The sequence below is a fragment of the Lycorma delicatula genome, chromosome 1 (genome assembly GCF_047948215.1).
Source record: "Lycorma delicatula isolate Av1 chromosome 1, ASM4794821v1, whole genome shotgun sequence".
NCBI classification, from domain to species: Eukaryota; Metazoa; Arthropoda; class Insecta; order Hemiptera; family Fulgoridae; genus Lycorma; species Lycorma delicatula.
The window spans coordinates 396,762,601-396,786,191 of record NC_134455.1 but is presented as its reverse complement, the minus strand read 5'-3'; the positions used below and the strand labels follow the sequence as shown (position 1 = coordinate 396,786,191).

General features: G+C 30.4%; 2 protein-coding genes and 1 long non-coding RNA gene across 10 annotated transcripts in view; 2 read left to right on the top strand and 1 right to left on the bottom strand.

Annotated features, from left to right (window-relative positions):
- LOC142317386 (peroxidasin homolog) overlaps positions 1-7,593 on the top strand; it is a 59,645-nt gene extending 52,052 nt beyond the window's left edge. Inside the window, exons 5-7 of the mRNA XM_075353900.1 lie at positions 2,816-3,025; positions 3,570-3,826; positions 7,455-7,593. Of these exons, the coding sequence (XP_075210015.1) occupies positions 2,816-3,025; positions 3,570-3,756 (397 nt within the window). The 3' untranslated portion in view covers positions 3,757-3,826; positions 7,455-7,593. The remainder of the gene's footprint in view (positions 1-2,815; positions 3,026-3,569; positions 3,827-7,454) is intronic.
- Positions 5,698-23,591, top strand: part of LOC142317388 (T-complex protein 1 subunit alpha-like) — a 31,599-nt gene continuing 13,705 nt past the window's right edge. Inside the window, exons 1-4 of one of the 8 annotated variants that reach the window (XM_075353918.1) lie at positions 5,698-5,810; positions 13,606-13,691; positions 14,231-14,359; positions 19,646-19,743. In XM_075353918.1, the coding sequence (XP_075210033.1) occupies positions 13,608-13,691; positions 14,231-14,359; positions 19,646-19,743 (311 nt within the window). In that variant the 5' untranslated portion in view covers positions 5,698-5,810; positions 13,606-13,607. Of the gene's footprint in view, positions 5,811-7,847; positions 7,988-9,685; positions 9,800-10,153; positions 10,339-10,905; positions 11,164-11,204; positions 11,738-12,597; positions 12,765-13,605; positions 13,692-14,230; positions 14,360-19,645; positions 19,744-23,591 lie in introns of those variants that run through there. The other 7 variants (XM_075353915.1, XM_075353919.1, XM_075353913.1 and 4 more) reach the window with 7 other exon arrangements.
- Positions 16,324-23,591, bottom strand: part of LOC142317390 (uncharacterized) — an 80,448-nt gene continuing 73,180 nt past the window's right edge. Inside the window, exon 3 of the long non-coding RNA XR_012754728.1 lies at positions 16,324-17,017. This is a non-coding gene — a long non-coding RNA (uncharacterized LOC142317390). The remainder of the gene's footprint in view (positions 17,018-23,591) is intronic.

Sequence of the window (23,591 nt, the reverse complement as noted above, 5' to 3'; positions counted from 1 at the left end):
TGAAGGAATTTTTGTTTAAATAAAGTTAAATGTACCTTAAATTTAACTACCTTTCTTCAAAAGGTTACAATACCTAAAAATAGTCTTAATATAGATTTTATTTTACATTTAAATTTAAGAAGAAGCAGATTCCAGCTTAAAGGTTTTTCTGTATACTCCTATTTTTCTGAATCTTTAAGTACTGTTCTTAGCAAAACACATAATTTGGCCTACCAAATCAGAATAATTACTTTACAGAAGATTTGCTACAAAAAGTTATCACTTTTAGCAGCATTTCTATCTTTTCAGTTATGTAGTGGCTCATATTTTAGATGTTAGTTCCTACCAATCACAATTGATTATTGAGCCTGCATAAAATAGATAAATAAATCTTAGATCTCATATAATCTAAATGAGATTACGTAATCTATATTTTGTTGGTGAATAACTATTAAACATATTTTTTTTAGGTTAGGAATGCTTAATAAAGAAAATTATATGTATGGCATGTCCTAACAATTTAAAAAATCATTGTATTTGAAAAATAACTTGATACCTACATAAAAACAATTATATGTTGAGGGATTGTATTCTGTGTGCTGCAAGATATATTTTCTCCAAAGGTTGGTAATTCTGCATGTGTGCAGTTTGGTTCTTTGTTTTTAATTGGTGCTTTTTGTTGATCAATTGAGACTGTGCTTTTCTATGTGCACTCTCAGGATGAAGTTAATATTAGAGCAACAAATATTTCTTATCGAATTCCACTTCTGAGAGCACAATTAATTTACACTAACAGTGAAAGACCAGTCTTCCATTAGTACAGCAGATCATGTTGTGTAAGAGCTCTAATCATGGATATAGGGGATATGATAGGTAAAGAACTATGAGAGAAGTGATAAATCTTCAGTACTCAATGAAAAATTTCAAACATATTGGCTGCTATGCTACCAAGTCCATGGATACAACAGAAAAAGAATGTAGCAACTACAGACAAGGCAGTTCATAAGAAGCTCAGTCTTATTCTGTATAAAATGAAAGCACTTCAAAAGTTACTGATCACAGACTGTGAAAAACTACTTCAATACTATGAATAGTTTTAATAATTTCTAGTGGATGATATGCATATTTTGAACTTTTTTTCTATACTGATGAGACATGCTTCTATTTATCAGAGTATGTGCATGCACAGAATTCATGTTTATGGTCTACTAAAAACCCACATGCCACACATGAATTTTCACAACCTGTCCAGAAGATTGCGGTGCGGATTGTAGTATCCAGGAGAAAATAGTTAGCCCAATATTCTTCAGAGAAACAATAAATTCAGCTTGTCAGTGCGAAATCATTTACCAGTTGATAGGAATGCTAACCAAGGACAAAATTAATAATGCTTGGATTCAACAAGATGGCACTTGTTGAAGTCCATGCCAGGCAGTCCATGAAATTACTGTTAAAGAGTTTTCAGAGATCAAATCATTTCTGAGGGCTTCTCTAAGACCTCATTCTTTGGACTTACATCCACCAGATCTTTACATATTCCGTTAAGCAAAACATAATGTTTGTCAAGGAACCACATCCAGGGACTTCAAACTGCTGTTCGTAATTACATCTACAACACTACACATGAACAACTTGTGAAAGTCTTTGAGAACAAGAAGAAAGGTGTGCAAACTTTCCTGGATATTCATGGAAATCATTTTCAACAACTACTGTTAGTTTACGTTACATATTGTTATTCTAGTATGTGATTGGTGTATTGTTAATTTCCTAAAAAAATTCATTTTACTATTCACTACTAATCTTGCTGTATGACTGTTGTTCTATTTCCATTCACATTTTAACATTTGTTAAAATTTGACAGTGCTGTGCGCAGTATTAACATTTCCTGGTAGGATTTCCTGGTATTTCCTTATATTAAAGAATTGGACAATGTTCAGAGAATAAAGCGTAGTATAAAGGTAATATCTAAATCAGAAACGGCTGTAATGATTTTAAAACAGTTCAGTTTCTTCCAAATTTAAATGAGAGGTGCCTCAACATTCTTGTTCAGAGACAAATTATCAAGTTGCTTGTGAATTATGGTCTATTTTTATAATTTTTTCCTCAAGGTAGCAGATATTATATTTGCCAATTTGCTACAATAAAGTTATTTTTTAAACCCTTAACTTTACTGTAAATGACAGTATAAAATTCTGAATTTTGGAATTCTGAGTAACCGGAGACAACAAAGACTGATCAGAAAATTAAATGAGAATTTAAAAAGAAATGTACTTTTAAAAAATTTGTATTAATATTATTTATCATTTAATTATTTTAAAATACTATCACCCAACTTATTCTGCCTACATAAATTAAAAAAACTTCTACAACTTAATTAGGATCTTCTTTTAGATGGCATTAAAGTTTAGCTTACTGAGGAAAAAACTGTTTTGTTGATCACAGATGCTTATGTTGTAAAGTACATAAGAATTTATATGCAGTGAATTTGTTTTTTTGTTATCAAATACACTGTAATTGTTGAAAATGATTTCCATGAATATCCAGGTAAATTTGCATACCTTTCTTCTTGTTCTCAAAGACTTTCACAAGTTGTTCATGTGTAGTGTTGTAGATGTAATTATGAACAGCAGTTTGTGAACTCCCTGGATGCTGTGGTTCCTTGACAAACATTATGTTTTACAGATTCATTGATTCTTACAATTGCAAAAGTTAAGAACCCTGAGGGGCAATAATTATTGTAATATTAATGAGGTCTATTCTTTTATCTCAAATAAGCTAATCTTATATTAATTTTCATATATTGTTGTAGAATTTAAAAAAAAAAAAATTGTTACAGAAGAAAGGACAGTATTGAACATCCACTAATATACAATATTGTTTCAAGTGCACAAAATCCAATCACATGGTTTAATATATCTGCCTACACCAATTCGAGTATCATTGTAGAAAATGACAAAATAAAATTGAGTATTTTTAAGTTCTTTCTACATTATCTACCGGCATTACTCATAGATACCATTGCACCAATTTTTGGTAAAGAAAAAAGGTAAGATTTTATTTTTAATGATAATTTACCACAGTAAACTTAAGCCAAGACTGCCCAGGGTTTATTGCTTGATTAACTTTTTTAATATTACCATTATCCACTTAAGAAAAGGTATCACACAAGATGTTACCATTTTGTCATAGAAATTGACAAAATGGTGGAGTTAAAATTATAATTTGAAAGTTTAATTATTATTGCCTATACTATTAAAAAAAAGACACAAACTATTTGCATATAAATATGATAATTTCCCCAGGAAAATTTAAGAATTGTTCACTTTTCATGAATAATTTCTGTAATATTTTAAAGATTATTCTTTTCTGAATACATGAGCTTCAATAATTACATCACTTCACTGTAAACCCTTACAAATGTTCTTTCACTTTACACTTTGTTTATATTTCAAATAAATTACTCCCTATTAATAAAAGTTTTAGAAAACAACTATATATATTTACAGTAGTTTTGGTGAATTTTTCATTACAAAAAATATGTTAAAAATATGAATCTTCAGCTCATTTTATTTTTATTGATATGCTTACAGGCTGCTAAAAGTATCAGAAAAAGTTGACAAACTTTTACAGTCAATATCATTTTTCTGTATAAGACAATGGGATTTATCTAACAACAATACTCAAGATCTGTGGAAATCATTAGATCAAAAAGATAAAGAAATATTTCCATTTAATATTGAAGATATTAATGGGAAGAATATTTATATGACTATATGAGAGGAATAAGACAATATATGTTAAAAGATGATTTGTCAACTATTCCAGCTGCAAAGAAAAGGTCTAGATGGTTAGTTCTGCTGAATTATTTTTTTTTTATTAGACATTACATTAGATTTTATTCTTTATTATTCTGTGCTAATCCTATAATCTCAAAATATTTACATTCTTCATTATATGAAAATACTATTGAAAAACTATATTACACTTTCAAATTATCCGTCTGTTTATTTATTTAATACTCATTTCCAGAGTTTCTTGTAATAACTTAATTACAAATATTCAGTAAATTATTATTATTTTCTCTGTGTTGCAGAACCTACCCGTGCATTTTATTTTATTTGGTGTGATCATTCATACCGTAAACTGATTATTATTATAATAAGTAAATTAATAAAATCAACTAAAAATAAATAATTATAAATTAGAAGAAAGGCATGACTTTCTCAGAGAAACATTGGTGTGTTAGACAATTAAAATATCCTCAAGAATGAACAGTGCACCAAGATTTCTTATATTGCTTGCTCTTCATTTAATATTCTGTAAGGAATTTTTTTAGGAATTCTAATGTATAAAATTAATTATATGGGGTGTTTTTTAAAAAATAAATTTTATGTAGCATTGACTTTTACGGTCATTACCAATTATAATAAATTATTAGAGGCCAACATCATTTTACACTGAAACTCCATGAAACAATTTTAATTTTAACTTACAAAAGCAAATTAAAAATAATTATGGACAGCAAATAAAATAATTAAGACATTATGGACAAAATAAATATTAAATAGAATGAAGATGATGGTCAATAGTATTTCATATTATTGTAATTATTTAGGTGAGTTTACAACTTTCATTTTACATATAAATATTAAAATATAATTTTTATATAGATATTCTTTCTATATCAATACACTGAATATACCTTCCAAAAAAATGGCAGATGTGGATCCCAACAGAGTGAGTTTAAAACTTTACTAAAGTAATGAATGTAAAGTAAAGAACAAAGACTTCAACATAACATTTTTTTAGAATAATCGCTATTCGAGGAATACATACCAGTAATAATGTTTATATATGCCAAATACTATTCTCTAACTTGTGTAAGTAGTAATATTTATTTATTTTAAATTGAAACAGAAAATAAAGCTTAGAAATCATTAAAACGAAACATACTTTTCAATGAAATTTTCTTAATCAAAGGCAAGTTATTAAATTTAATGAATGAATATAAGTACAGTACATCATGAAACCAAATTCTGAGCTGCAGATTTTAACAAATATTTAAAAAAACCTTGTTAACTAATGTATAAAATTATATATGGAGTGTTTTTTTAAAGAAATAAATTTTATGTATCATTGACTGTTACAGTCATTACCAATTAATAGAGGCCAACATCATTACAGTGAAACTCTATGAAACAATTTTCATTTTAATATACAAAAGCAAAATACATTGAGTGTATTTTAATTAATTATATTTTTCAACATTTTTTTTTTTTTTTTAATTGAAACAATCAGTATTGCCTCCTAGGCAATACTTTTCTATACTTTTTCATGTATAGCACAATAATTAATATGAATTCTCATATTCTCATTCTCATTTATTCTCATTCTTAAGCCGTTTTTAGTGGATGATTGTTATGTTTTCTGTAAATGATATTTGTTAAACATCTTTCCTTTTTATAATATATAGTAAAAACCTGCACTGATGGATTAATTGCATTGCAGTAAGAATATTTATTTAAAAGAATATATTTAGTAGTTGAAGAAGGCAGGCATTAATTAATAACATCATTATAATTAAAAATTATTAATAAGTATTTATTGTTTATTATTATTTTTTTAATAATTTTTTGACTCGATAAATTTGTTTTTTTTTGTATGGGTATATATATTCATTTTTTTTAGGTTACATTTGTCACACTACTTGTTATTAATAATCATTTTTGTTTGGATGCATAACATGGATTACAATTTGTTCATTTAAAATATTTGGTTGATTTATTTTACAATTATTCTGCAGAGAAGTTATTTAAATAAATGTATTTAAGGTAAAATGTATGAAAATATATTAAAGGTATGAAAGGTATTTAAATGTTATAAAAGTGAAGAAAGTAAAGTTAGCTTTATTATCAGTTTTAATCGCATACATTATTAAAAAATATTTAAATAAATATAACTGTGAAAATTTATAAATATAAGGGTAAATTTCTTTAAGAAGTGGGATGTTTACATTTGATGACAATTCCACATGATGAAAATGTGCATGACTAAAAGCTCTGTTTGTAGTATTTTCATTCCAATAAAGAGATTTTAAACTAAAATAATAATAAACTAAAATGCTCATAGCATTAAGAAGAGCCAAAGTTAAAATCATTTTTTAATTATTACACATCTTCTATAACACTGGACAATAAAATTTTGTTTTTTTGTTCGTTACAAGAATGTTAATAGCTGAATCTTATAGTATTTTTGATGCTGATTTAAAATAAATAACTGGTTTCTTTCTCAGGCATAGTTTTATTGTAATTATGTTTTTTTTTTTTGTAAGAAAGAATCATTGTGATGATAGTACAACAATATTATACCTGCAATTTCTAAATGCCTAAAATATTCTTCTTTTGAATTTTCTGGTATAGTTTGCTATAGGTGTATCCAACATTCTTTATAATAATCACTAACAGTTCCACAATTAGTAGAGAAAAATCCAGATGAGAATCTAAGAACTGGATCTTTAGTGACCCAAATGCTTTATATTAAAGAAGCTGTTCTTTTACAACCTTTTTAAATGTTTTCCATGCAGCAACCTCATAATCATTCAAATTATCTTCAAATACAAGGGTCATTCAGTAGTTAAACAAACAAATAACTGTACAGCAAAACTGGTTTATTAAATAAATACAATTTTTTCTGTCTATGTTTCCACATAATCCCCACCAACTTCTATGCACTTGTCCCATCTTTTTACAAGTCTTCTTATCCCCTCAATGAAAAATTCTTTATCTTGATCTCGAAGCCAGTTTTTTACTTTTTTTTTTTACCTCTTTTGAACTTTGTGCCATGCAAAGCTTATTTCATCAAACCAAACCGATAAAAATCCAAAGGTCAGGGCTGTAAGGAATAATGAAGAGGAGCTCCTAACCTGTTTTGCCAATAGTTTTCAGCATCAGTTGTGCCGTATGATGTCGAGTGTTGTCTTGAAGAAGAAGCTTGTCTTTTCTCTGCTATCCCGGACATTTCCTCTTCAATATGGGCTTGACTTTGTTCTCAGTCATGGCTGAGTAGTACAGGCTGTTGATAGTGCATTGCTCCTCCAAATAATCACAGAAAATCAGACCATGGGCACTCCAGAAGACAGTTAACATGACCTTACCAGCCAATGGTTGCATTTTGAATTTCTTATGGACAGGTGATTCAGGGTGTTTCCACTGCATGCTTTGATGCTTGGACTCCAGCTCAAAGTGATGTATCCAAGTTTCATCACAGTTTAAAATCCTGTCCAAAAATGCATCGCCTTCGTTATTGAAACAATTTTTGAGTTTGGTGAAACTCTTTTTTAATTTGGCGTGAAATCTCTCAGGTTTGTAATGAACGGTAAGCTCTCTGGAAACCCACCTTGCACAAGTCTTATGGTAGTTCAGTTTTTTGAATGATGGATGAGTTATTATTATCTCGATGTTGTTGTTTGTTTGCAGGATGGTTCTTGGGTGCACCCTAATAAATATATGATGCAATTTCTTTCTGGCCATGATGCTTTTAGAGACAGACCAGAAATTCGGCCTGGTAGATTCTGGGATGTGTCCTCAATGTGGACAATTAGATTCTGTTTTCAATTGGACACCTACCATGATCTTTATGAGTGCTCAAAGTACGAGTTAATGCGTACGGAGACCACCTGTCGGCTTGTGACCTGTAGCCATGTGACACCAGTGTGGACTCCCTATCAACAGGCCAATAACAGTTTCATGACATACTGGCCATGCTCTTTCACTTGTCATGTGTTTTAATAGGAACTGTGAATCCAGAGCGAAGTTACACGGCCATATAACTAAACCTAACATGTGGTGACACATTCGACTCATGCGGCCATTAGATCTGTAACTCTGTGAATCCACGTTGGGCTCACGTGGCACTTAAAGTGTTAAACTCTATATCGGCCGATTTTCCACCGAAATCAGATTGACTACTTTGTTTTTAAATAAAGCTGTAGCTGCAGTGGCATTAATATGTAAGTACCCACTTTTGTGTACTGATCAGAATTAGCTAAAATCATGTGCCATTTCTCTTCAAAGAAGTAAGGGATTATATTACAAAAGAAGCGTAAGAACCAGTTTAGGACTTGTATTGGATCAGTAATAAAAATTTTGTTTGTTTACTGTATCCTATAAATGTTATTGTGCTTAGCAATATCATTTATGTCACTCAGAAGGATCGGTAAACAAATTAAAAATTTGCCAAAATATCAACCCAATTTGCTTTATCATGCTCACTTAAATATTTCACCACCATATTTTTTATACAAATGAAAATTCAGATACATGTGTAGAATTCTCCTGATACTGCTATGAGAAATTGGGCTGCATCATGCTTTCTGGTTGAGCACTGAGGGCTGCTCATCATTGCAATCCAGTCAATGTTTGGAGAAGTTCTCACAGAGTTTATAGGATCTGGTGGGGATTGTTTTTCATTGCAGAAGCAGTAATTTTTTATTTACAACTTTATTGTTGAAAATTTTCAATACAGCAAACGTTTTACAATTTTAAAAGAAATGCCAAGTTTTTTAAAAATTTATATAACAAAATTATTAATTATATGTATGTACATAAGTTTTTAACAGTTACCCTCTAGTTGAAAAGTTACTTGACAGATATTCATAATTGGTAAAGAGGCAAACATTTTTTATTAAATTATTGTACAAAAAATAAGCTTTTATTAATTTAGAAGAAGAAAAATAAATCATTGTTAAAAACATATATTATGGTATTATTTAATGAAATGCTGAAAAATTGTTTTTCTTACCTCAGGGGAAGTTTTTTAATATAAAATATTTCCTTTACTTCATACAAGAAGTAAAAACATGTACTGTGGTTCAGCCATTTGTATCTAATCTACATGTTTTCCAATTAATTTATGCACCAATTAAAAAAATTATTTTAAATTAATTTTTTTGTTTAACTAGAAAAATGTTAAATTCAGCAACATATAATATTTTTGTTACAAAAGGAACAGATCTCTAATTGCCATTTTAAAATTGTAATTATTTTTTCATCTGTTTACACAAAAATATACTCTTGAGTGAAAAAATTACTATGAATATTATTTAAGAGTAAACTAATATTACCAATACGTGATAGAAAAAAGTTGCAATTTCTTTTTTGGCGTATTATTTTCATAAATAATTTTCCCCAAAAAATATATATCATAACATAATATTTTGTCTATAAGAAAGTATTTAAAATAAAATATTTATTATCTGGAAGTGTAGTAAACCATTGAAAATTAAATTATAAGCTCCAGGATATCACGATTTCAAAGTGTTACCAGAAGTACCAACGTTTGAATTTTGATCGTGACGTGAGTTATTACTTTTTTCTGCGGTTATCATTATTTATTTTGCATAGCATATTTTTGTTAGATTGTTATCGTTTCTTAAAAAAAAAAAAAACTAAATGTTATGTAGGTTGAAATTGAAAAAAATATATGACAAGTAATAATGTTATTAATTTTTAAATAATATTCATATCGACAGTTGACGCTGTTTAGAAGCTTTAACAATTTAATTTGTTAATTAGTATGCTACAGGAATACCTACTTCTTATGAACTTTGTGTGAATATAAACTTCTTATGAATTTCTACTTACGTGATCATAACGCCTACGAAATCGTAGTAGCAGTACTGTCTTCTTGCTGCATTATGGATTTGCAAGAATTTTATCTTGGTGTTCAAAATGTCTACAGTACCTAGTACTGTTTCGCTTGCAGATTCTCGTACTTCTGAAACATCAGTGAGGACGCAAAATGCTATTTATAAAAGTTTTACGTAATATTTGCCAATTATTTCCTTTTGATTTATATAATTTACGTTTGGAAGGATTTTCGCGAGTGATACTTCACTCGCGGGATCAAGCGTGTCTGAAGTTCATGTGGTTACTCGTGCGTTAGATTTTATTTAGCATTGTGTATTCCTGAATAAAAGTAGATTTTTTCTCAAAACACAACTTATAGTGGCAACAAATTTATTATTGTTTAAAAAAAGATAAACCTGCTAAATCTTAGTACTTAGATATAAAAATGAAATAGTTACTAAAAAAATGATTAAAATTGAAAATTTAAAGAACATTTCAAAATAACGAAAATGTGTTCTTATAATCATGAGAACAAAATGTTTATTAACATTTTATGATTGTAAAAACGAAAATTATAATAAAATATGTAATTTTTGTATATATATTTAAATATTTAGTTAATTGACTGAATCAGTGTTGCAACATAACCCACCGGGTTGGCCTAGTGGTAAACTCGGAGTCGTAAATCAGCAGATTTTGAAGTTGAACTTCTCAGATTCAAATCCCAATAAAGGTAGTGGTAGTTAACGTGTTTTTTTCGGATTTGAATACTAGATGGTAGATTGGCGTGAGACTACAAATTTACAGTTACATTACACTGATAAGTCTCTAATTACTATAAATGAAAGTATTAAAAAAAAAATATTGCAACATATGAATTTATTTTAAATGTTTCTTTTTTTATTTTGTTCATTTTTTTCGTGGTCATTACACTGGGAAAAAGTCAGTACAGTCTTTGCTGTGTGCTCTTTACGTGTAGGGGATGAACAGCTGTCACATTGATATTGCATAAATCAGTTTTTGCGCACGGGGCAGTAGACACAGAGTGGCTTGCCATTCTAGTCGTCAAGGGTTTGGTAGCGGTGGTAGGGGAAGTTTTGCTATCTGCTGTATTTTTATTTATTGAAGCTCATGTAAAGGTGTAGGATGGGCTGCCCTTCTCATGAAGTGTGGATGCACCAGGGATTTTGCCAGCTGGGTGAGGTAACTCAGTTGTGACATGGCTATTGCATTTGATCTAAACATTATCTGAGAGTTTATAGCACCAGTGTTCAACAGGGAGAAGAACAAAGTTAGAAGCCATTGTTTACTGATTCTAGAAATTTATTGTACTCTTTTTTAAAGTGATCCACAATGTGCACACCCTCCTTTGTGGTGTTATAGAATGTTATAACTTATGGTTTCAAGTCTCCTGAAGTTACATCAATGTCATCATCGTTATGCATCGTTGAAAGTAGGAGAACGTTTTTCCTTTCTTGGGGACAAATGAAGTTAGCAGGCAATTGTTGGGGCGTTTTCCAAATGCAAACAGGATTTCAGAGGACGATCCCTAATATTAGTGAGTTCAATCGGGAATTGATGTTTGTTCATGTGAATCGTACCTACAGTAGTCAATCTATGATTTAGAATTAAATCGTTTGCTAGAGGAACATTAGTAAAATATTTGTCCATAGTTACATTATGTCCTGTATTGTCTATGGCTGAATAAGTTGTTTCACTGTATGGCTGGCATCATTTTGAATAAAATCTGTTCATTAAGACTGTTGCCCAGCATATACTTCCAGTATACTTGAGTAAAAAGTACAAGCATCTACAAGTTTCATATACTTTTATCCTGTATATTTTGCTGGTTTATTTGGGATATAAACCTGAAATTTACAGTGACCACGAAATGTGTCCAGCATTTCATTGATAGTGGCATATTCACTTACTGAATAACCATCTTCACATTTTTAACAAACTTCAAAAACCTGCCTAATTGGGCCTAAGTTATCAATAAGTTTTCTAGCAGCGTTGGTATTTTTTCATCAAATTGTATAGCTAGAAAATGTTTGAAATTGTCTCCTTGACAATACAGCCAAAAAATATTCTGGGCATGTTTGATCGTTGGTCCATAACTTGTCAATATCTAGGTGAGTAGCTTTTTTAACACTAGCTAAATAAAGTACTCTCAAGAAAGCCTTAAATTCAATTATATTGGTTTGTGGTACATCCCTGATATCACGTTATGATTGGCTCATTAGCAACAATTACTGGTTTGTGCAGTGCAGCAAGCGATATGTTCAATTATGTCATCTGGAAAATAAAAACTCCAGCATAAATATATTTTTTCTTTAGCCACATTTCTTACATCTGGCAATCTAGTTTTATGTTTTCTCTAGCTGTTCGGGTAGGTCATAACGATGCTGGATTGTGCACATACCAATTATTTATGCCATCCTTACCATGGAAGATCAGACTGTCGGTGCCACTAGTCGTTCCTTGATTTGAGCGTGCACTTGGTGTTTGTTGATGTGACAAGACGTTGGCAGGCTGCAGATTATCTTCTTTAACTGATGATTGCTCTGAATCTGTGTTTTCTTCCTGATGTTCGGGCTCAGCATTAGTGTCAGAAAAACTTCTGCTTGTAACTCAAAAGCAACTTCAGCTTTGTCATCAGTCTCGCTATATGTGGACTCGGTCCTCTTCCAATCGTGCCAGAATATGAAAGTCCATTGTCCTGTTCCATTATTCTTAGGGGACAACCAAACTATCAGATTCCAAAATACTCAATAAAATAAATTAAAAAAAAAATAGATACAAAAAAATAAATACTCAATAAAACTGTCACAAATTATAGAAGTCACCAGAAAACTTCTACGTTAGATATTTTTTCTAATAAGTAAACCGACATGATCACTCGTGTGTTAGATTACAACTAAAAGACCATGCACACCCTACTCCTGACCTTCGGACCCCACCACCAGGTCCCCATAACAACATTCAACATCAGCACTTGCTTAAAAATGTCCTGCCGAGGCAGTGACGAAGTTTAAGTTTTTAATACAGAAGTATTCAAAATGTTAGATTTTATCAAATGTGCGAACGATCCTGGATTGATGTTATTGTGCTTTTTGCTGCTTCATGGATTGAGTACATTGTTTACTTAATCAAAATGAAGTAAGTGTAAATACTTTTCCCAAGAAGGTGTTTTCATAATATCTTAAATATGTATTTGTTGATTTAGGTAGTCCAGTGATACCTAATTTTTACTATTTGCAAATTAGTTCCAAAATAACTGAATTTAATCTTTTATAATTGAAATTATTTTATTTGCTCAAAATAAATTGTATTGTTGGAAAACAATAATGCTAGATGCTGAATAATTGCGTTTAACCAATCTTTGTGGCTGTGAATCCCAATTAGGCACAGCATTTTTCATGTGTTATAAAGTTTTACGTTCTGTATTCCAATTTACAAGCTTTTAATGCCTACATAGTGAATGAATTATCGTCCCAAAAAATGCTTAATAACAGTTAAAACTCTAATAGTAATTATTAAATAAATAATACTTACAGAACTTTTATTTATAAAATTAAATTACTGTTTGCTAACAATTGTGGTGAATAATTTGACAGTTCCATTTTAAAAAAATTTTGAAAAATTAAAAACTGTTTTTAAACTTTGATAAGATCCCCTGCCCTCAAATTGTCCTTATAAAAAAAAAACTCTCTTCGTGTTTGGATTGATTGCAACAAAATTAAGGTAACTCTTACACTATTTTCGTTATGTATCTCTTAAGCTTAAAATTTGCATTATTTGTTATTGCTGTTAATTGATATTATTTTAAATTCAAACATAGTGTTTTAAAACCCGCCATTTTTGGCATGTCACAATACAAAATTCACATAATTTACATTGTGCATTGGTTCAATGATTTTAATATTCGATCTTTAAATCATTCTGAAAAATTATGGGAGATTTAGTCAGCATTGTTAAATAATTGCTTTTTTTATTTCAGTTATGGCTGCAGCTGCAATTGCCGATATCATAAAAAGCTCATTGGGACCTGTTGGTTTGGATAAAATGCTTGTGGATGATATTGGGGTGAGTGTTACTGTTATTACTCAATTAGATAAGTTATATTGTAGATTTTGTCTTTGTTTTTATGACGGTTTAAAAGTAAGTAATTTTTGTAACATATGTTAGATTCTGAATTACCTTAAGTTAGATATTTATATGGAACAGAATGGAACGCAAAAGTGGCGGGATTTTCACAACTTTCTCCCTTCGAATCTTAGAGCCTGGACAGTGTCCCTTGCTGCTGTATGATTCTGTTAATCGGGCATGTTTCAAGGGTTTATTTTAATGTCGGGTCTAAAGTTTAAAGTTTTGTTATAATTTTATGGACGGATGTGTGAATAGCATCCCATATCCGTTTGGACAAGCATTCTCAAACCATTTCTGGGTCCGACCGCAGGAGACTAGGCTTTTAAAACCTGTGCTCCTGATGTAATTCCCCTCTATTTATATAATTGTAGGCCTCAGTGAAAGATTTTCTGAATGTTGTTTGCTTTATAGTAATGTAATTCTGAATTTAAAAAAAAAAATTAATTTGTTTATTAAGTGTGTTGTTTTTTTTAAAGGATGTAGCTGTAACTAATGATGGTGCGACAATCCTTCTTCAGTTGGAAGTCGAGCATCCTGCTGCCCGACTGCTAGTTGACCTGGCTCAATTGCAAGATGAAGAAGTTGGAGATGGGACCACTTCTGTGGTAGGAAATTTCAAGCAAGACCTTATTTTTACTATTAAAATAAAATATCTATCTAAAAGAGAACTAAACTATCTCTATAAGAGAGATGTATTTTGTTTGGTCCACATACACAAAATTTCATTAAGTATCTATGAACAACATCATTAACTGGTGTTCTGCTTGGCAGCAGGGCCCTTGTGCCACCACTCTCTCCATCCATTTATCCCAAGCCTTCTTCTTCATCTACCTTATAATTTTCAATCTTCACTTCATCCTTTAGCTTCTTCTTTGATTCCTTTCTTCCTCAACAAAAGACTCCACACATAGCATTTGGCTAACCTTTTCCTTAACTCTTAAGGTCCAGATTTTTACTGCCTAGTAAAAATCTTTTCTTACTGAAGGCTTCCTTTGCCATTGCTATCCTTCCTTTTATTTCCATTGTACTCTTGTCATTGTAGTACCCCAAATATATATGTATAATTGTTTATTTCTTTCTGTTTTTCCTTCGCGTTTTCTTTTACTGATAAATCTACTTTAGTTTTTGATATTTATCTACTTTAGTTTTTTCTATATTTATTTTCATTCCATACTTTTTCTTTCTTCTTCCAGGGCTGTTAACAATCTTTGAAGAGCACGTGTATCGGCTAGAATTACCATATCATCAGATATGGTATAAGATGCAAACCTTATGCATCTTATTTTTTATCCTCCTGTACATATTCTTTTTCTCTTTAATATATTTCTAATATCTTCAATATAAATTTGCACTTATTTATTGTAGATTTTGGGTAATGAGTCAATCTGAAAAAGCGAAGAGATGTTTTATAAATTTCATTAAATTTTAAAAATTTTAATGAATTATGTATTTTTAATGTTTGAAGCTCTGTAAAAAAATACTTTATTATGAATAAGGATGCATACAGAACCTGCCCTTTAGCATTTTAATTTTTTCTGCATTTAAATATTACCAGTTAAGTCTCAAAATTGTTATCTTTTGTTAGAAGTTTTTTGAATGCTATCGGTGCACATTTTAAATTGTAAATTGATTGTAAACCTAATCTCAATTCAAGTTTGGTAGCAATTTACTATAAAAATAATTTAGTTGGTTGACGCAACTATCCTAGCAAAGACTTTTATACAGGTTTGAATACTAGAGCATAGATACCGGTGTTCTTTGGTGGTTGGGTTTCAATTAACCACACATCTCAGGAATGATCGAACTGAGACTGTACAAGACTACATTTCATTTATATTCATTCATATCATCTTCTGAAGTAATACCTTACTCGGTGGTTCCGGATGCTAAACGGAAAAAAAGAGAGAAAGGTGGTTGACGCCACCATTAAATTCTCCATCATATTTTTTATAAGTTTTCATTTTTTATTGTCAAAATTATAGGATGTTGCTTAATACTTTTATTCAATACTTTTTATGTATAGCATTGATTTATTATTTAAGAAAGACACAAAATATATTTGGCTTGAATTGCCTTTACTACTTGATTTTGATTATGACTTGTTTTGTACTTAAAAACTCAATTCTGCCTTTTCCCATAAAATTAACATTTTCTTTTTAATCATAAAGACCATTTCTTTCTGAATGAAAATGCAGTAATGGAAACCTTGACTTACTGTCGTAACATAGGGTTGGCCAAAGAATTGGAAAATTTAAAGAGAAAAATTAAAATTTAAAAAACTTGTTTAATTTTATTTACATCATATTTGAGGATAAGATATGCTACTTACAAACTGTTACAATCTTAACTGTTGCCAGGGCCGGATTTATTACAAGTGCCGCCCCTGGGCAATAGCAAAAATGCCGCCCTTTTCAAATTTTTTTTTAAAACCATGTGCATTTTTTGATAATTGGTATAAATGAAATATAAGCATTTACATCTTTATTGAAATGTTTTATTTAATATATAATAATATATTTACAAATTGAATCAGAAATATAATCATTTTCCACATGTATAGTAACTTGTTTAGAAACACTTTCGTCTTACTTTTTTTGTAGCAAAATCTGTTATAATCTGCTCACAGTCTAGTTTTAAAAGAATATCAGCTTTATTACTAGCGTCAAACGCACGCTACATGCTCAGTGAGTCTGTTTTTTGCACACAAAAATAAAGTTCATTACTAAATTTAAGAAATTAAAAAAACTAAAAATTATACAAATTTTTTGGTCCACCGACCGATCCAAATATTGAAAAGTTATATATCTTGTTTAAAACTAATATATCTTGTTTGAACCTTCCTAATTAGGTTCAGGTATAAAAGATCTCGAGCTTTACCTTTTCAATACACTAATTAAAATCGTCCAATCACGAATTTTGAGTTCTTAAAGATTATGATGTCAGTAAGCGGTGGATTTTTTTGTATAGGATTTTGAAGAATGAAAAAGAAAGTTATTTTGTCCGTATCCTAATTTGTCCAAATTTTGTTTTGATCAGTGTATTTTTGTCCGGTACTATTTTGTCCAGTGTTATTACATCCGGGATACCCAATAATGAAATTAATAAAAATAGATAGAATCTAATGTTTCTTAGTTTTAACTAAGAATGTTTGAAGTTTTGGTGTTTTCGATAACACCTGTTGTTCTGCTTGTAATTTTTCCGCCGCCCTTTTTCTGTTAGCAGCTCCACTACACTTTTTTCGATAGTCACTCATAGTGTTCTATCTGTAATCAAAATTAAGAATTAGAAAAATATATATGTAACTGGTATGCGCTAACATGTTTTCATTTTTTACCTTTTCAATCATTGATATTCATAAATTTGATGAAACTTTTTTAATGGCAGGATAAAATATATTTAAATGCGACACACATAAAGAAAAACGGCTCACTTAACACTCCCAAATAACAATTATCGGTTACGAAGTTGTAGAAGTTTCAATTTTCAACTCAAACGGTAGCACGTTACTCGTATAGAGGAGGACTTGTTTCCCAAGCTAAGCGATGTACTCAAATGCAAGAGTTTGGAAAAACAATTTCCACACTTAACCATGGTAAATTAATTGAGGGTGCATATTTGGAGAGAGGGCAAGGTCCGATCCTGGCTGTGAATATCAGGTAATAGCTCTCAAACCCTGAACAATAGGGAGTAATAAACAAAATGCACAAAAATGAGTGACCATATACATAGAAAATTTGAAGCTGTCTGAAATTGCTATTCTCCTAAAGATAAAGAAATCCTGGAGATAAAGAAAATAATGAATACATGAAAACTCGGCGATGGCAATAAAGCTATACAATAGTAAAATCTCAAATGAATATCTATAATGCTATTGTTTGGAATATGAATTGATTCATAGTCGCTATACAACAAAATGACAAACAGTTTTAACCGATTTTCGAGTTTTTCAAAAAGTAGAAAATTTGTCACCCTGGGCCATGGCCCATGTTGCCCCTGGTAAATCCAAGCCTGACTGTTGAAGTTTAAAATTATACCCTTCAAATATACTTTCTTTCTCCTGGGATATATTTTTAAAGCCTCTAATATATATATTTTTGAAGCATCTCTCAACTCTGTGTGACATTTCCATTGTATTATTTGCGATATCTTTACCGATGTTCCCTTTAAGTTCATCAGTAATTTGAGGTTTATTGTTCTAGAACCTACTTTTCAAAAATACCACAAAAAGTAGTTACACATATTTAAATAGAGATTGTGCTGGCCATAGAATGTTATTGGCCACAGATGTTATTGATTTGTTTGTTGCTATTGCACCATCTTATTGAAAACAATCTAATCCATCATATTTTCTTAAGGGATCAGTTAAAAATGTTAAATTATATTGATATTGAACTGCAGTAACAGTTATTGCATGACTTGTTTTTATTTTTTTTAAAAAGTTACGGTCCAATAATTTCCAGAGATTGGAAATTCATCAACCAAACTACTACTTTTCTGTGTAAAGAGATTACATGTGAAGATAAGATGCTTACGATATTGTAATGCGTAGTATTGGAAAAGTTGTTTATTTAAAAATTATTTAAATAAAAATTTGCTTCATCTGACATCCATAAATGGGAAAAAATTTTGGTAATTTTTAATTTTATTTCAAACTAGCATACCCGGCAATGCTTCACTATTGCTAGATTTGAGTATATATGTAGATTAAATGTACATCATTGAAAGTTTGATTAAAACATTAACAAAATAACAGTACGGAACTTCACAAAATTTAACCTTTTGTGTTTTCCCTTTTGTTTTCTCCCTTTTCTTTTTCCCATTTTCATTTTTACAATTTTTCCTTTTCACCATTTTCCCTTTTCCCCTGCGTGTAAATCGGTCTGTTCAAGAGCAGACATATATCGGAAACATTGAAATTGAATAGTAAAATAATTAGTATAAATATTTTATGTCCAACAGATAGCACTGTTTTAAAAAAAAGCACGTTTTTACCTGTCACAGGTATGACATCTGAGGTATATAAATAGTAGGTATATAGAAAAATGCACGTATTTGAATTCAACATTGTGTTGAAACTTCAAAGCAATCTGTGAAGAACTTTATGAACATTTACATTTTTATGTATCTAGATTCTCATAAAACTTTTTACAATTTTTCAAGTGCTGAAACTAAAGTTTTTGAACAAACTGCAATTTATATGGATGATAATTCAAATCTTTTGAGAATATTCTTCGTAAACGTGTATGCAATCTGTTAAGTGATCTTATATGAGTTGGGCTGATCACGCCAGAGTCTGCAAAATAGTAACTGTAGCAGTTTATTAAGGTGTAAATTGTGCGAACTGTTCTTGCCACATGACAAAGATTTTTTTTTTTGTGAGGATATTTATTCAAAATTTGTGACTCAGTGTTTATTGGATAAGCAGATGGTACAGGATTGATGAAGTAAAGTGCTAAATAAACTTCCTATGAATGACTGGTTTGGACCTAGTCAGTTACCACCACCTTTATAATATGATTTTACACAGAATACAAGTTATACATCAACTCTACTACTTCGTGTTTACTAATGGCAGAAATATAGCTGGGCAGTGGTATATACTTATGCTTTACGAACTGCTGATATTACAAAGAAAAATTACCACTTCTTTGGTCCAACCTGTTAATAATACATTTAGTATAACTAAATATAATTGTATTAACAGACTATTATATCCTATTATTATTGTGGATTGGTACTGTGTATTTGAAATTTTTGGCTGTCGATCTTTAATAGTAGTTTAGTAGTAATTTATGCTCTGTTGATTGGGGCTGATTATATATTTTGTAGTTGCAAATGAACTTATAAAAGTTTTATTTTTTATGGATTATCTTTTAATTTTTATGTTGCAGATAATTATTGCAGCAGAGTTATTAAAAAATGCTGATGAATTGGTTAAACAAAAACTACATCCGATAACTATAATGAATGGTTATCGTATAGCCTGCAAGTAAGTATGTTTTATTTTTAAAATGTATTAACCGGCACGCATATTTTTTTTGCATATACAGTTAATACATACACAAATATAGCTATTATATATTACATAATGTTATTATTTATATTATTAGACAAGGGTAGCAAGTATAGGTTATGTCGATTACGTGTACTGATAACCAAATATAACCTACACTCACTTTATTCACCTCATCTAATTAATATTAAATATACAAATTATATAACCTATGGTAATATAATAGCTGTATATGTACATGTTGTAGCATGTATATATATATATGTAGCTGTATATGTTGGTTAATGTACAAGTACCCGTTAATCTTTTCAAGTACTAATCTTGCTAGAGAAGTTTTAAAAATTAATGTTTAGATTACCAAAAAATACATTTTTTCATTTTTATAATTACAAGATGGGAAGTCATTAATTGAAAACTTCTACTATCAAGAGATCAGTGTCCCCCTTAACGTCATTGAGGTTCTTAGATACTTTTGAATAATGATGTATTTTTGATGTATGATGCATGTACATGCATGCACATACACATACCGTATGCAAAATTCTTAGTTTACTTCTCAGAAGAATTAATATACTTAATAAGATTTAACCGGTCTTAAATTTTGATATTATTTTGTTATTTGTGTTACATATTATCCTAATTGTTGCATTTCGTTTACCATTTAAATTTTATTCCAATTATTATCTTAGTTTTCATCACAGTTTTAACCCAATTTTGCTAATATTTTAATATTCAAGAAGGCGCCTCTTATTATTTTGGCTCGGGAGATAACAAAAGCAATTTTCACTAAAAAAAAAAAATGCTAAGTAAACCTAAGTTTGATTTTAAGAGAGGGGACACATTTTGTCGTGTAGAGCGACATCTTTTATGAATATTCCATAGCGGTGTGTTTGAATTTATCTTAATAATTGTGTGGTGTTATTTATAATTCTGACAGAATTAACAGGTTGCTGAAGACGATGTAGCTAACCGTCATTTCACCACTCGTATTACTACTGCTGATTTTATTAATTCTGTTAAATACACTGTTTGAAGATGCTGGCAAGGTGATTGGACTACTACAGTAGATAATAAACTATGTACATCAAGGATACTGTGCTGTCAACTGCAACTGCAACTGCTAACTAACAATACACCACATCCTTTTGGATTGTGTCGGAAATGTTAAATTGGGTTAACATCAGAAATATTTTTTAAAAAAATATGGCTATGTTATCGAAAGTCATACTATTCTTAACACATTAATCGCCATGGGGTGACCAGAACCGGCTTCTTTCATTAGGCCATGGGGGTCACCCGTGACCGGCAAAACTGACCTTGCTTGATGCTATTGTGCAACATTGCCGGTCATGAACACTACGTATTTTACTATTTTACCGTGCCCGACGCGGTCCAATTGATATGTTTATCAGTTTGGTTTTTGAAACTTTTAACTTCATTAATAATTGGAGGCCTAAAATTTGGCAGACACAAATTCTGTATAATAAAGTAATACATAATACAATACGTAGATAAGCTTTTATTGATAATAAAATTAAACCTCAAAACACACACCGTTTACATTTAGGCCTACAATTATCAATATGTATTTATAAAAACAAAAAATACCAGTATTAATACATCATAAAATTACGCAAAATACGTATGCAATACAAAGACAATAAACATTGATAAACAATAAAATTGAATATATATGATTAAATTTATGTTAAATGTAATGTGGCATAATGATATATAAAGTCGTAAAGAACTATATAAAAATATATGGAAAATTTCATAGAAAATTTCACTTATGTAAAATAAATCCTATATAAAACTCAGTCATGATGTTCTCTATTGAAACACGGCAAACAATAGTGTGGCTGAGCTGGACATTCGGAACAAAATGTTGCAACTTTAATTGTTTTATTTTTGGCATATTTCCGGTCACGTGTCATCACGTTCTTCTTATAGCAACTTTGGCACCATTTTCTAGATTTCCTTGCTGGACTTTCTCTGGAATTAGAGCTTTTCTAAACTCTACCGCAGACAATTTTTTTCTTAGTTGTTATTTTATGTAGAATCATTGCATTTACAACAACAGCAGTGTTTAGCAACAATTCGATGTCTAACTTTCTAAACCGTTTGACTGTTTTTCTCAATGGTGATGAATAGGCACTCATCTGATTCGACAAGTCTATAGCAGATTTTGTTTGATTGTAATCTCGTACAATTTTCGGTTTGTATTTTTCTTGACCCCCTTCTGTTGGATGTTTTAACAAATTTTGTTGAATGCTTTGTAACAAAACCTCTCTTTTGTCCTTTCATTTCATTATGGTTATTCCATTCTCATTTTCTTTCGTTTTGTATTCTCCAACCTTCAAATTTGCATTGTTTACTTCTTCTGGTATATTCTTTCTATTTTTTCACAGTATACCCGCCAGATGAGTTTCATTTGACAATAACTTTTCCCCTAATTCCACACTTTTATACCGGTTGTCGGTATATAAATGTGTGTCCCTTATTCAATAATGACTGGCAAATATTTGAAACAACATTTGTCGGAGTATTGTATACAGTGTCAAAATTTTTACCAGAATATATTTGAAGTTTATATGTATAATCCGGAATACTACTTAACTTGAAAACCTTAATTCCATACTTGTGTCTTTTTTGTTTGTTATATTGTCTGAATATTATTCTACCACGAAATGGCATCTTGCTTTCATCAACACAAATAGATTCGTACAATCGATCACTTTTGTCACTAGAATTGTTGTCTGCAAAATGTAGCATACGTAAAAGCATTTCGAATCTATTCCGACTCATTTTGTTTTTTACATAATTTTGACCTACCATGTCGTCATTAGACCAGTAATCGCATAATTTAGGTACTTTTACAATACCCATTAATAAAATACGGCCAAAAAATGTTTGATCTCAGCTTTATCCGTTTCTTTCCACTGATCCAGACGAGAACGTATTTTAGGTATTGCAGTTTTGAGAGTTTGTTGGGCAAACAAATTGGTGTGAAAAGCTATACTGTCGTAAAGTTCGTCAGAAGCAAGAAGTGAATAAAACTCTTGCGGGGCTGAATTATTCAGAGTATATCTTAAATTGAAAGGTTTCATACCTGGTATTTCAGTATATGGAATCACACTTTGCTGATAACCCTTAGGTTCAAACCATTTTGATGATGAAGAATTTGTACCTGAAGTGCTTGTTTGATGTAAAATTTCATCATCACTTTCATTATCAGATAAAATGCGTCGATGTTTTATATTTTGAACTGTTGGCACCACCAATGAATCATCACTATTGTAAGATAAACTCTGTTTATTACCACACTGTAACTCTGCTTGATTCAATATTTCTAGTAATAATAATGTAAAATTGTAATCAAACTCCATTTTGTAAAAAATCTATCCTCTAGGCATAAAGCAAATTTTAGAAATTAACGAAATCAGAACAGCATACAACACTTGTCGAATGCAGCATACAACACACAATGGCCGCTAGTACCGGAATGGCGACTTGGTTCCTGTAACAGTCGTACATCCATTGGAGTGCGCTATGTGACCGACAACATGACCGCCATGGCGCACTGTTATTAAATCAACCGCTTCACGCCAAGCCGGTCATTGGTGACCGGCATGAATAAAAAACCCAAACAAAAATGAATAAAACCAAATTTTGAGATCCAAAAAGATCTTAAATTGACCAAAATAGATCTTAATTTGACCAAAAAGATAAAAAAATTTAAAAAACTTCCGTAAAATTTTTGGAAATTTGATGGCAGTTAATGTGTTATAAGGCCGTGCATCTGTATTAAAATATTTGATTAT